Source organism: Mobula birostris, chromosome 10 (assembly GCF_030028105.1).
Source record: "Mobula birostris isolate sMobBir1 chromosome 10, sMobBir1.hap1, whole genome shotgun sequence".
NCBI classification, from domain to species: domain Eukaryota; kingdom Metazoa; phylum Chordata; class Chondrichthyes; order Myliobatiformes; family Myliobatidae; genus Mobula; species Mobula birostris.
Window position 1 is genome coordinate 13,391,460 of NC_092379.1, and position 12,581 is coordinate 13,404,040.

At 43.3% G+C, this 12,581-nt stretch overlaps 1 protein-coding gene across 5 annotated transcripts in view; it reads left to right on the forward strand.

Moving 5' to 3' along the window:
• Positions 1-12,581, forward strand: part of LOC140204440 (cation channel sperm-associated auxiliary subunit gamma-like) — a 176,679-nt gene that overhangs the window by 135,170 nt on the left and 28,928 nt on the right. For all 5 annotated transcript variants that reach the window (XR_011887612.1, XM_072271161.1, XM_072271159.1 and 2 more), the window contains 5 exons: positions 999-1,055; positions 1,840-1,993; positions 3,951-4,014; positions 4,127-4,225; positions 5,530-5,634. Coding sequence is in view for 4 of the 5 variants with exons in the window: in XM_072271161.1 (XP_072127262.1) it covers positions 999-1,055; positions 1,840-1,993; positions 3,951-4,014; positions 4,127-4,225; positions 5,530-5,634 (479 nt within the window). In the remaining variant the exon portion in view is untranslated. The remainder of the gene's footprint in view (positions 1-998; positions 1,056-1,839; positions 1,994-3,950; positions 4,015-4,126; positions 4,226-5,529; positions 5,635-12,581) is intronic.

Sequence of the window (12,581 nt, forward strand, 5' to 3'; positions counted from 1 at the left end):
TTGATTGGAATAGTACACTATCAGGGATGATGACAAAACAGCAATGGATGGAGTTTCTGGGGGGAAACTTGGAAGGCACAGAACAGATATATCCCAAAGATGAAGCAGTATTCTCAAGGGAAACTGAGGTAATCATGGCTGACAAGAGAAGTCAAAGACGGCGTATAAGCAAAAGAGAGGGCAAATAATATAGCAAAAAAATTATTAGGAAGATAGAGGATTGGGAAACTTTTAAAAATCAACAATAGGCAACTAAAAAGACATAAGGAGAGGAAATTTGAAGATAAGCTAGCCAATAATATAAAAGAGGATGTCAAGAGTGTTTTTCAGATATATAAGGAGTAAAAGAGAGGTGAAAGTAGATATTGGTCTGCTGGAAAATGACTTTGGAGAGATAGTAATGGGGGACAAAGAAATGGCAGATTAACCAAGTAATTATTTTCCAACTGTGAAAGATAGCAGCAGTATTTCAGAAATTTGGGTGTCAGGAGGAGAAGTGAGTGTATTTGCTATTACTAAAGAGAAGGTGATTTGGAAGCTGAAAGTTCTGAAGATTGATAAGACACCTAAACTAGATGGACTACATCCCAGGGCGCTGAAAGAGATAACTGAAGAGATGGTGAAGGGTAATAAACTGTCAAAGATGGAAATGACAGAATGGGGAAAGAAGGTGTTAAGATACAATAATAGAAAGGAAAATCTTGAATTAAGAATATAAAATAACATACCTACTAACTAGAAATATTTCAAAAACTGTATCAAGATGAACCTAGCTGACCTAGCTGTAGTGGAAAGACAGTAAATGCATGAAGAAGACTGTTTAATTCTTCACTTTACAACGTGCATTGCAGAGCAATGATAGCGCTTGTATTAGAAACGTTGTCTATAGGAGGAAGCCCTGGGGTGTGGGGGTGGGGGGGGAGGGGTTCACTTATTAACCTTACTCTTGACGTGTCGGAAGAACTTTGACTTAATGCTAACCTCCTTCTCTTTCTCAGGTAGTAAATTCCGACTTTGCCTGCTTTTCAGAATTTGGGAGTGAAGTTACGATGGAGGTGATTTTAAAAAAAAAACCTTTTTATTTGTACAAGAGATTTAATGCAGTTTCTTACAAGAAACTTGAAATTAGAATGTCAGGTATCTCTCTCTCTCTCTCTCTCTCTCTCTCTCTCTCTCTATATATATATATATATATATAGTAAATACCTAGGAAGTGTGTGTATATATATACAGGAAATACCTAGGGAGTTTGAGAGTTTGGCATAGTACTCCAGTAATTTTACATATTGCACTGTACTGCTGTCATGAAAAAAAAACAAATTTCATGACATATGTGAGTGATGATAAACCTGATTCTGATACGGATCTCTATTGTGGACTGAGAGTGGGAAGGGGGCAGGGAGAGGGGAATCACGGTTGGAAAAAGGGGAAGGGAGAGGGGAGGGAGTGGGAAGCACCAGAGAGACATTCTGTAATGATCAGTAAACCAATTGTTTGGAATCAAATGACCTTGCCTAGTGTCTCAGGGCTGGGTGTGTCAGTACCCTCACCATCCTCTGCCCCGGCGCACCTTCCCTGCCACCGGTTGCACACTCCTCCTGCAACACTCCACCCTCGCCATCCCCAACATCTTTTGCTCCTGCCAGATTTCCAAACTTGCTCTCAGCCCCATGTTGACAAATTCAGTACTGTGCAAAAGTCTTAGACACCCTAGCTATATGCATGTGCCTAGGACTTTTGCACAGTACGCAGTTTTGTATGTAACTGGAGATTATTCCCCATGTTTGCAGGCTAAGTACACAGAAAAGCATAAAAGGAATATTTATTTCTGCTTCTCAGGGTAGCATACAGTTGACGGTCTATGTGGGATGCCCGCCTGGAAACAGACTCGTTTTTGACATTGCCTACAGTCTCAAATACATTGTGAATAAATCTAAAGTGCACTTTGACTGTCTTGAGCATGATGAAATTCCGTGCTTTTATTACGAACAACGTAAGTGTGTCATACTCCTTCCAAAATGTAATGGTAGAATTATAGCACAGAAAATGGCCCTTCTGGCCCACTTCATCTATTCTGATCCCATTAAACTGTATAATTGTTATTTTCTTTGCAGTTTAACTTTGAGTCATGGAGTCCAGAGAAGTGCAGCACAGAGACAGGCCCTTTGGTCATTCTAGTCCATGTAGAAACCGTGTAGAAACTGCCTGTTCCCATTGACCTGCACCTAGACTGTAGCCCTCCATACCTCTAACATCCTTGTACCTATCCAAACTTCGCTTAATGTTGAAATCGAGCTCGCATCCACCGCTTGCACTGGCAGCTCATTTCACACTCTCATGATCCTCTGAATGAAGTAGCTTCCCCTCATGTTCTCCTCGAGCTTTTTACCTTTCACCCTTAACCCATGACCTCTGGTTGTAGTGCCACCCAATCTCAATGGAAAAAACCTTCTTGCTTTTACCCTATCCATACCACTTGTAGTTTTGTATCCTCTATCAAATCAACTCTCAAGCATAATTTTCTTATGTTTGTTTGTATTTTAGAAAATTACCCATGGATATGCAATTGTTCAGTGTGTTTCCTCACAACACGCTGGAGGAACTCAGCAGGTTGGGCAGCATCCATGGAAACAATGAGTCAATGTTTCGGGCCGGAACTCTTCATCAGGACTGTAGAGGGAGGGGGCAAAGGCCCTATAAAGAAGGTGGGGGGAGGGTAGGAAGGAGAAGGCTGGTAGGTTCCAGGTGAAAAACCAGTAAGGGGAAAGATAAAGGGGTGGGGGAGAGGAAGCGGGGAGGTGATAGGCAGGAAAGGTGAAGAAAGAATAGGGGAAAACACAATGGGTAGTAGAAGGAGGCGGAACCATGAGAGGGATGATAGGCAGCTGGGGGAGGGGGCAGAGTGACATAGGGATAGGGGAAGGGAGGGGGAGGGAATTAACGGAAGTTGAAGAATTCTATGTTCATACCAAGGGGCTGGAGACTATCTAGACAGTATATGAGGTGTTGCTCCTCCAACCTGAGTTTAGCCTCATCATGGCAGTAGAGGAGGCCATGTATGGACATATCTGAATGGGAGTGGGAAACAGAGTTGAAGTGGGTGGCTACTGGGAGATCCTGTCTGTTTTGGCGGATGGAGTGGAGGTGCTTGACTTCCAACTTACAACTTCCAACTTCCGTTGATTCCCTCCCCTTCCCCTATCCCTATAGGAGAATATCTCCTTCGTTCTGGAATGAAAAGCCTCATCCTGAGAGCTGATGCAGCAGAGACGGAGGAATTGAGAGAAGGGGATGGTGTTTTTACAAGTATCTCCTCAGCTTTTTATCTCTAGCCTTGCTGAAGGGTTTCAGCCTGAAACATCAGCTGTACTTCTTTCCATCGACACTGCCTGGCCTGCTGAGTTCCTCCAGAATTTTTATAAAGTCAGAAGTATCATAAGCAGCCATAACCAATATATAAAATTATAAGACTACTGAACCAAGTTTGATCTTTTAAAAAAATTTCAAATAGTTTTACTGCAGGTGGACATCCTGTGGTTTCCCTGTTTTTCACCTGCATTGAAACAAAATATCCTATATCTTACTGTGGGCACTACCAAAGGAAGCCTAATGATAATACTAGAAGATTGTGTGTGTCGAGCCTTTCTTTCTTATCTCTGTGCCAATGCAAATCAGTGACAAACTTATGAGAAAAAAAACAAAGAGGCAAAGTTTGGAAGAAAAATATTTTTGACTAGGAAACCAGAATCTTTAAAAGAAAGCGAAAAATAATGAATGATTTTATTTACAGCTTGCACTGATTAAGGTATTTAAATAGAAATAATTTTGTTTATTACATATGATAACGTAACTCTTCCATATGTATATTATGTTTCATGAAACAAAATAAGTTTTTATCTCATATATATATTGTACATATATGTTAAAACCAGATTTGCATATCTTTGCAGCATTTTATCCCTTCTTTTTAATTCAAGATTTGGTGATAGGGAAATCTAATCGATTTTTGGGCAGGTAGGTGAAAAATTAAATTGGGATATAATATCCTTTTTATTAAACGCAAAAAAGCCCTTCTGATCTTTTTTCCTTTGTTTACATGAAAATCCTGTATATTTTAATTTCCTAGTTATACCTTTAAAGTCATTGGGGGTGGACCGTATAGAAGAAGTAATATCAGGAAATTCAGTCCACAAGAGATTCTATTATACAACTCAGTGAATTACAGGTACTCTTACACATTCTGTATATACGAAAATTTCCAATATCTACCATATATCATTTCCATGAGGTAAAAATTGTAAATCTTATGTTACACCTCCTTAAAAGTTTAGATTCCTATAGATATAGAAAAGTATGTACTTTTGCAGGGGAGTATTAAAATGGGGCAGGGCAAATTATAAGACAAGACAAAGGAGCAGGTTGGCCATTTGTCCCATTGCGTCTGCTCCGCCATTTTATCATGAGCTGATCCATTCTCCCATTTAGTCCCACTCCCCCGCCTTCTCACCATAACCTTTGATGCCCTGGCTACTCAGATACCTATCAATCGCTGCCTTAAATACGCCCAATGACTTGGCCTCCACTGCTGCCCGTGGCAACAAATTCCATAGATTCACCACCCTCTGACTAAGAAAATTTCTTCGCATTTCTGTTCTGAATCGGCGCCCTTCAATCCTTAAGTCATGTCCTCTCGTACTAGACTCCCCTATCATGGGAAACAACTTTGCCACATCCACTCTGTCCATGCCTTTCAACATTCGAAATGTTTCTATGAGGTCCCCCCTCATTCTTCTAAACTCCAAGGAATATAGTCCAAGAGCGGACAAACGTTCCTCATATGTGAACCCTCTCATTCCCGGAATCATTCTAGTGAATGTACCCTCTCCAACGTCAGCACATCCTTTCTTAAATAAGGAGACCAAAACTGCCCACAGTACTCCAAGTGAGGTCTCACCAGCGCCTTATAGAGCCTCAACAGCACACCCCTGCTCCTATACTCTATTCCTCTAGAAATTAATGCCAACATTGCATTCGCCTTCTTCACTACCGACTCAACCTGGAAATTATGAGAGAATTAGGCAGGCAACAGCTACTTCTGGACATGTCCATGTCTGATAAATGGAGGGTATCCATTTGAAGCGAAGAGAGTAGGTCCAAAGGAGATTTACAGAGCAGGTTTTATTTTTAACACGGAGAGTGATGGGTGCCTGGTTGTGGTGACGGGGTGGATGCTGGAGGCGAATATGATGGATGCCTACAAGTGGACGGATATGGACATTATGTTGGCAGGAGGGAGTGTTCTAGTTGAGCATTTGGTTACTAATTTAATTATTTTGGCACAACAGTGTGGACCGAAGGCCCTGTTCCGAGGCTGTACTAGTCTATGTTATAATGTGTACAACATGTAAACTCCATTAATTTTATACAGCTAAGCAAAATACTCCACACTACCATGATATAAAATAGTATTGATAACATTATATTGTATGACAAAAGTGAAAGATCAATTTGCTATTTTGTCTCTGGTAGGAATAGCTATGCAGCAATATGGAAAACTATAACAAGCAACCCAAAAGATGAACAATATACAAATCAAGGTGTCCCTATTTTGCAAAGTGATACCTTTGGAATTAGGTGAGTGGAGGTGTTGGAAAGTCAACTAATATAAAATATTCTCCAATATTTTACAGTTTTATTTATTGTATTAGTTAGAATTGACAGTTGAAATGGACCAAACTAGAGATTGATGGCAATCAGTACTGAGTAAATTTAAGCCATTGAAGCAGGAAGCAAAAATAGAACAATTTCGTTAGAGTTTGTTCTCTATAAATTCATGTTGGTTTTGGATTGCATTGTCACTCCTTCAATTTTATTTTAATCAAAGTTATTTTAAAAAGAACAATGATCCATTCACAAACAAGAGAGAACCTGCAGATGCCGGAAATCCAAGCAACACAATCAAAATGCTGGGTGAACTCAGCAGGTCAGGCAGCATGTATGGAAAAGTGTAAAGAGTTGGCATTTCAGGCCGAGACCCTTCATCAGGAAGCAAAGATCAGAAGAATTTCTTTAGAATTTGCTCTGTATGAATTCATGTGCAGTATTTCAAAGAGTGCTGCATTCTTTCATTCTCACAAATTATTGACCATATCCATTCTTTCCTTTACTTCAATTCAATTCGACTTCCATTGTCATTCAACCATACATGAATATCCATGAATACAGCCACATGAGACACTGTTACTCTGAGGTCAAGGTGCCAAACACAGCACAAAGCACACACAGCATGTATAAGATAGAAGGATACAGCCACTCAAAGAGTGCAAACTCAAGCCATCCAACGCCACCAAAATAAGCAGATGACCACAACAGAGCTTGTCTGCTGAGTGAACACTAGGGGCAGCACTGACTGCATCTTGGATGCCATGCCACACCATCCCTGGTGGAGTGCGCTGACTCTGACACCTCACCCTGCCAGCTGTAAACAGGCGACACTGCAGCTTGAGGCCTAGTCCATGCATTAATGCAAAGTGTTATTGTGTCGAGTACAGATACAAAGCTAATGAAATGCTGTTAGCATCTGACCAGAAATGCAAAGAATAGTGTTATTTACAAAACAACTGTGAATAAAAATTAAGTGCTACAGCACATGAATATAAAAGTACTGAGACAGTACAATATGGGTGTAATACTGCTTAGCCATGTGATGAGAGGTTCAGCAGTGTCACAGCCTCGGGGAAGAAGCTCTTCCTGTGCCTGCTGGTGCGGGAGCGGAGGCTCCTGTAGCGCCCACCGGATGGGAGGAGAGTAAAAAGTCCATGGTTAGGGTGAGATGCATCCTTGATAATGCTTTTTGCCTTGCCGAGGCAGCGTTTATGGTAGATGTTCTCAATGGTGGGCAATTAGGTGCCAATAATCTGCTGGGCAGTTTTCACCACATGCTGGAGTGCTTTGTGGTCCAATACGGGACAATTGCCATACCACACTGAGATGCAGTTGGTGAGTATGCTCTCAATGGTACAGCGGTAAAAGTTCATCAGAATCCTGGGACAGAGGTGAGCTTTCTTGATGCTCCGCAGGAAATAAAGGTGCTGTTGCGCCTTTTTGGTCAGGATGGAGGAGTTCAGGGACCAGGTGAGATCCTCGGAAATGTGGACACCAAGGAATTTGAAGCATGATACACGCTCCACTACAGTTCCGTTGATGTAGATGAGGGGGTGAGTGTAACTCCTAGCATGCCTGAAGTCCACAATGATCTCCTTGGTTATCTGGGTGTTAAGGACCAGGTTATTGTCGGCACAGGTTGTTGTTGAATGAAAGGCTAGACTAACAGGTTAATCTTCCGGGATATTGAATTTTCAGGTGTCACAGAGGGAGATGCAAAAATGAAGGGGTTGTCACACTGCTGATTAGGGAGAGCAGTACTTAGAGGTATTGTCCTGAAGAGATCATCTAGTGAGTTGAATTTAGGAGTGAGAGTGGAGTAATCACTTTGCTAGCTTTATACAATAGGTTTCTCAGTCCTCAGAAGGAAAAGAATAGCTTCCTTTGTCACATGCACAATGAAAATTACAGTGAATTATGTCAATAACTAACACAGCAAGCGTAGGCATGCTTCCAGCACCAACGTAGCATACGAACAACTTACTAACGCTATGCCTTTGGAATGTGGGAGGAAACTGGAGCACCCAGAGAAAGCGGACACAGTCATGGGGAGAACATGCCAACTCTGTACAGAGAGCAGTGGGAATTGAACCTCTATTTTTACTGTAAAGGTGCTGTAAAGTGTTACACGAACTGCTGTGCAACTGTGCTGCCACTAGAGGAATAAATATGCAAGCAAATTCCAAAAAGGTATAAAAGCAATTAGCTTACTGTAGTTGGGAGCTTTAACTTTCCAAATATTGATTTCCATTTCCCTAATGCAAAGGGCTTAGATGGAGCACAGTTTGTTAATTCAGTTCAAGATTTTGAGACAATATCTATTTTGTCTTACCAGAGAGGGGTAACTTAACTTCCTCTTAGGTGGTGGAACACCATGGAAACAATTACCATGATTCTGTACGTTTCAAGCTAGTTATGAGAAAGGATAAGTTTGGTCCTCAAGTTAAAGTCCCAAAATGGGGCAAACAGGAATTTTAATGCAAGGGAGGACTTGACAAAAGAAGATTTGGAGCAGATACTTGAAGATTAAATGAATCTGAGAAGTGGAATTCTTTTAAGAGGGTGTTAGCAAGAGATTAGGGACAGCATATTCCAGTATGACCATAAGACCATAGGATATAGGAGCAGAATTAGGTCATTTGGCCCAACGAGCCTGTTCTACCATTTCATCATGGCTGTTCCATTTTCCCTCTTAGCCCCAATTTCTTGTCTTTTCCCCATAACCCACACGTCTTCTGCTCTCGTCCTTGTCCGCTTCAACCTTGCTTGATAGCCCAAATGGAGAGAAGCAATGATCATAGCCGCATCATTCTGCTGCAAGCCTCATCAAATTCTCTCAAAGGCTGCAAAGGCTAGGTTGCTCAGTCAAAACACATCCTCAAAATGTAAATCACAGTTCTAATGGCACACAGCTTAGTAGTAGAGTCATACTTGAAAGAAGAAGAAATAGTTTTGTGGAGGATACATAATACTGCAGTTTAAGAAGGGTGGCAGGGATAAACAAGATAACTATAGGCCATGAGCCTTATGTCAGTAGTAAGGAAATTACTGAAGTAAGATCTAAAGGACAGGATTTATGTTAATTTGAAAAAAACAGAGTCTAATTAATGTGAGTCAGCGTGCCTATACTTATTTAAGAAAAGAGTATTTGAAGATCAAGGCCTCAGACATATAATTACCAGGTAGCAGCGATCTCTGCCCTCCTTTACACTCCTGAAACTAGGGCTTCCTCCAGCAGACAGTTGACAGCATAGACAGGCCCTAGTTACGCTCAGCCAACTACACTGGATGGGCCATATCATTCTCATACCTGGCACCAGGCTTCCAAGAGAGATGATATTCTGGCCTTCGCCATGGGAAGAGGTTACCAGGTGGGTGGGAGAAAATGTGCCCGTGGATCAAGCTCAAAGAAATGCTACATCGCTACTGGCTTCTAGAAATCCCTGATCCATGACTGCTCAGAGTAGAGAACGTAGAACACTGAACAGTACAGCGCAGGAACACGCCCTTTGGCCTACAATGTATGCTGAATTAATTAAATAATTAATCAAATGGCCAACTAAATTAATCCTGTCTATAAAGAATCCATATCCTCTCCTTTCCCACACATTGATGTGCCTTTGAATGCCTTTGTTGTATATTATTTGCCTTCACACCTCCCCAGGTAAGGCATCTCAGGTATCCACCACTCTGTGTGTGTAAAAAAAATCTTGCCTTGCCTTTGAACTTTCCACCTCTCACTGAAGGTACCACCTTCCCTCTCGGTATCTCTAGGTATTGGACATTCCAACCAGGTGAGAAAAAGATACTGGCTGTCTATTTACAGTATGTCTTTGAAATATCTAATATCAGAGGGCCTGCACTGAAGGTGAGAGGAGGTCGGTACAAAGGGGATGTGAGGGGTACGTTTTTCACTCAGAGAGTCATGGATGTCTGGAATGCACTGCCTGGTATGCTGGTGGAGGGAAATATATTAGTAGCTCTTAAGAGATAATTGCATGGATGTTAGGAAGATGAATGGATATGGGCATAATGTAGGTAGGGGGAATAGTGTTCACAAACAAGAGAAAATCTGCAGATGCTGGAAATCCAAGCAACACACACACAAAATGCTGGAGGAACTCAGCAGGCCTGGCAGCATCAATGGAAAAAAGTACAGTCGATGTTTCGGTCCGAGACCCTTTGGCAGGAATAGTGTCCAGTGGCTTTTAATTTGCTGTTTAGCTGGCTGAGCACAACATTGTGGGCCGAGTGGCCTGTTCCTGTGCTACACTCTTCTATGTTCTGTGCCCCTCATAATCTTATAAACCTCTATCAGATTCCCCCTCAGCCTCTGCCGCTCCAGAGAAAACAACCTAAGTTTGTTCAATCTCTTCGCATGGGCACAATAGGAGCAATCCAATTGGTATTGAGAACCTCTAGGTCATGCATCGGGTACACACAGAGGCTCTGCAAAAGGTGCAATTCACAAGCTAATTTACCAGTCCATTTGCTTACGTCCTACCCTTGGAAGAGTCTGCACTTCTCACATTGGCTTCATTAGAATCCATAGACCTAGTATGGAAGGAAGTCTAAAGCTAACCCTAATCCTCAGTCCCAAGGCATTAAGCATTTTTCTGAACTATGATCACTACAATCCACAGCCTGTAATTTCCCTTTAAGAAACGTACTTTTGAACCGACTAAGCAAACTAGTGATCTCCTGAAGGATTCGGCAAACTTGACTCTCAGGAATGTAGATAGGGCACCTTGAAGTGGACGAAGGCCAGCCATCACCAGAAGAGCAAGCAGTGGAGTGGACTTCAAGCCAGATTAATGTGTGGAGGCCTGAGAGCAGCCGGCAAACTGGTGTACAGCCCACACACTAACCTGTCTCATTTGCCTGCATTTGAACTGTCTCCCACTCTTCCTGCGACTGCCATCAGGCGGGAGGTGCAGGTGTCTGAGGCGCAACACCATCAGGTTCAGGAACAGTTATTGCCGTCAAGCATTTGGGCTTCTGGACTGGCATAGGTAGTTTCACTAATCTCAGTGATGAACTTACTACACAACTTGTAGGCTCACTTTCAGGGACTCTGCTGTTGTTATGTACGGTTTTCATAGTCGTAGTCATAGTCACAGTCATACTTTATCGATCCTGGGGGAAATTGGTTTTCGTTACAGTTGCACCATAAATAATAAATAGTAATAAAACCATAAATAGTTAAATAGTAATATGTAAATTATGCCAGGAAATAAGTCCAGGACCAGCCTATTGGCTCAGGGTGTCTGACCCTCCAAGGGAGGAGTTGTAAAGTTTGATGGCCACACACAGGCAGGAATGACTTCCTATGACACTCTGTGTTGCATCTCGGTGGAATGAGTCTCTGGCTGAATGTACTCCTGTGCCCAACCAGTACGTTATGTAGTGGATGGGAGACATTGTCCAAGATGGCATGCAACTTGGACAGCATCCTCTTTTCAGACACCACCATCAGAGAGCCCAGTTCCATCCCCACAACATCACTGGCCTTACGAATGAGTTTGATGATTCTGTTGGTGCCTGCTGCCCCAGCACACAACAGCAAACATGATAGCACTGGCCACCACAGACTCATAGAACATCCTCAGCATCGTCCGGCAGATGTTAAAGGACCTCAGTCTCTTCAGGAATTAGAGATGGCTCTGACCCTTCTTGTAGACAGCCTCAGTGTTCTTTGACCAGTCCAGTTTATTGTTAATTGGTATCCCCAGGTATTTGTAATCCTCCACCATGTCCACACTGACCCCCTGGATGGAAACAGGGGTCACCGGTACCTTAGCTCTCCTCAGGTCTACCACCAGCTTCTTAGCCTTTTTCACATTAAGCTGCAGATAATTCTGCTCACACCATGTGACAAAGTTTCCTACCGTAGCCCTGTACTCAGCCTCATCTCCCTTGCTGATGCATCCAACTATGGCAGAGTCATCAGAAAACTTCTGAAGATGACAAGACTCTGTGCAGTAGTTGAAGTCCGAGGTGTAAATGGTGAAGAGAAAGGGAGACAAGACAGTCCCCTGTGGAGCCCCAGTGCTGCTGATCACTCTGTCGGACACACAGTGTTGCAAGCACACATACTGTGGTCTGCCAGTCAGGTAATCAAGAATCCATGACACCAGGAAAGCAACCACCTGCATCGCTGTCAGCTTCTCCCCCAGCAGAGCAGGGCGGATGGTGTTGAACGCACTGGAGAAGTCAAAAGCATGACCCTCACAGTGCTCGCTGGCTTGTCCAGGTGGGCGTGGACATGGTTCAGCAGGTAGACGATGGCATCCTCAACTCCTAGTGGGGGCTGGTAGGCGAACTGGAGGAGATCTAAGTGTGGCCTGACCATAGGCCAGAGCAGCTCCAGAACAAGTCTCTCCAGGGTCTTCATGATGTGGGAGGTTAATGCCACTGGTCTGTAGTCATTGAGGCCGCTGGGACGCGGTGTCTTCGGCACAGGGACGAGGCAGGACGTCTTCCACAGCACAGGAACCCTCCGGAGCCTCAGGCTCAGGTTGAAGACATGGCGAAGTACTCCACATAGCTGAGGGGCACAGGCTTTGAGCACCCTGGTACTGACACCATCTGGTCCTGCAGCCTTGCTTGGGTTGAGACGTTTCAGCTGTCTTCTCACCTGTTCAGCTGTGAAGCCCACCATGGCGGTTTTGTATGGGGAAGGGGTATAGTCATGAGAGCAGGGTGGTGGACTGTGAGGAGGGGTAGGAGGGGAGAGTGGAATATGTGTTGGTTGGGGGCCGACAACAGATGACTCATTTGGGGGATGGGCAGGGGCCACAATGTCAAATCTGTTAACGAACAGGTTAAGTCGTTGGCCCTGTCCACACTGCCTTCAGCTCCTCTGTTGCTAGTTTGCTGGAACCCAGTGATGGTCCTCATCCCCCTCCAGACCTCTC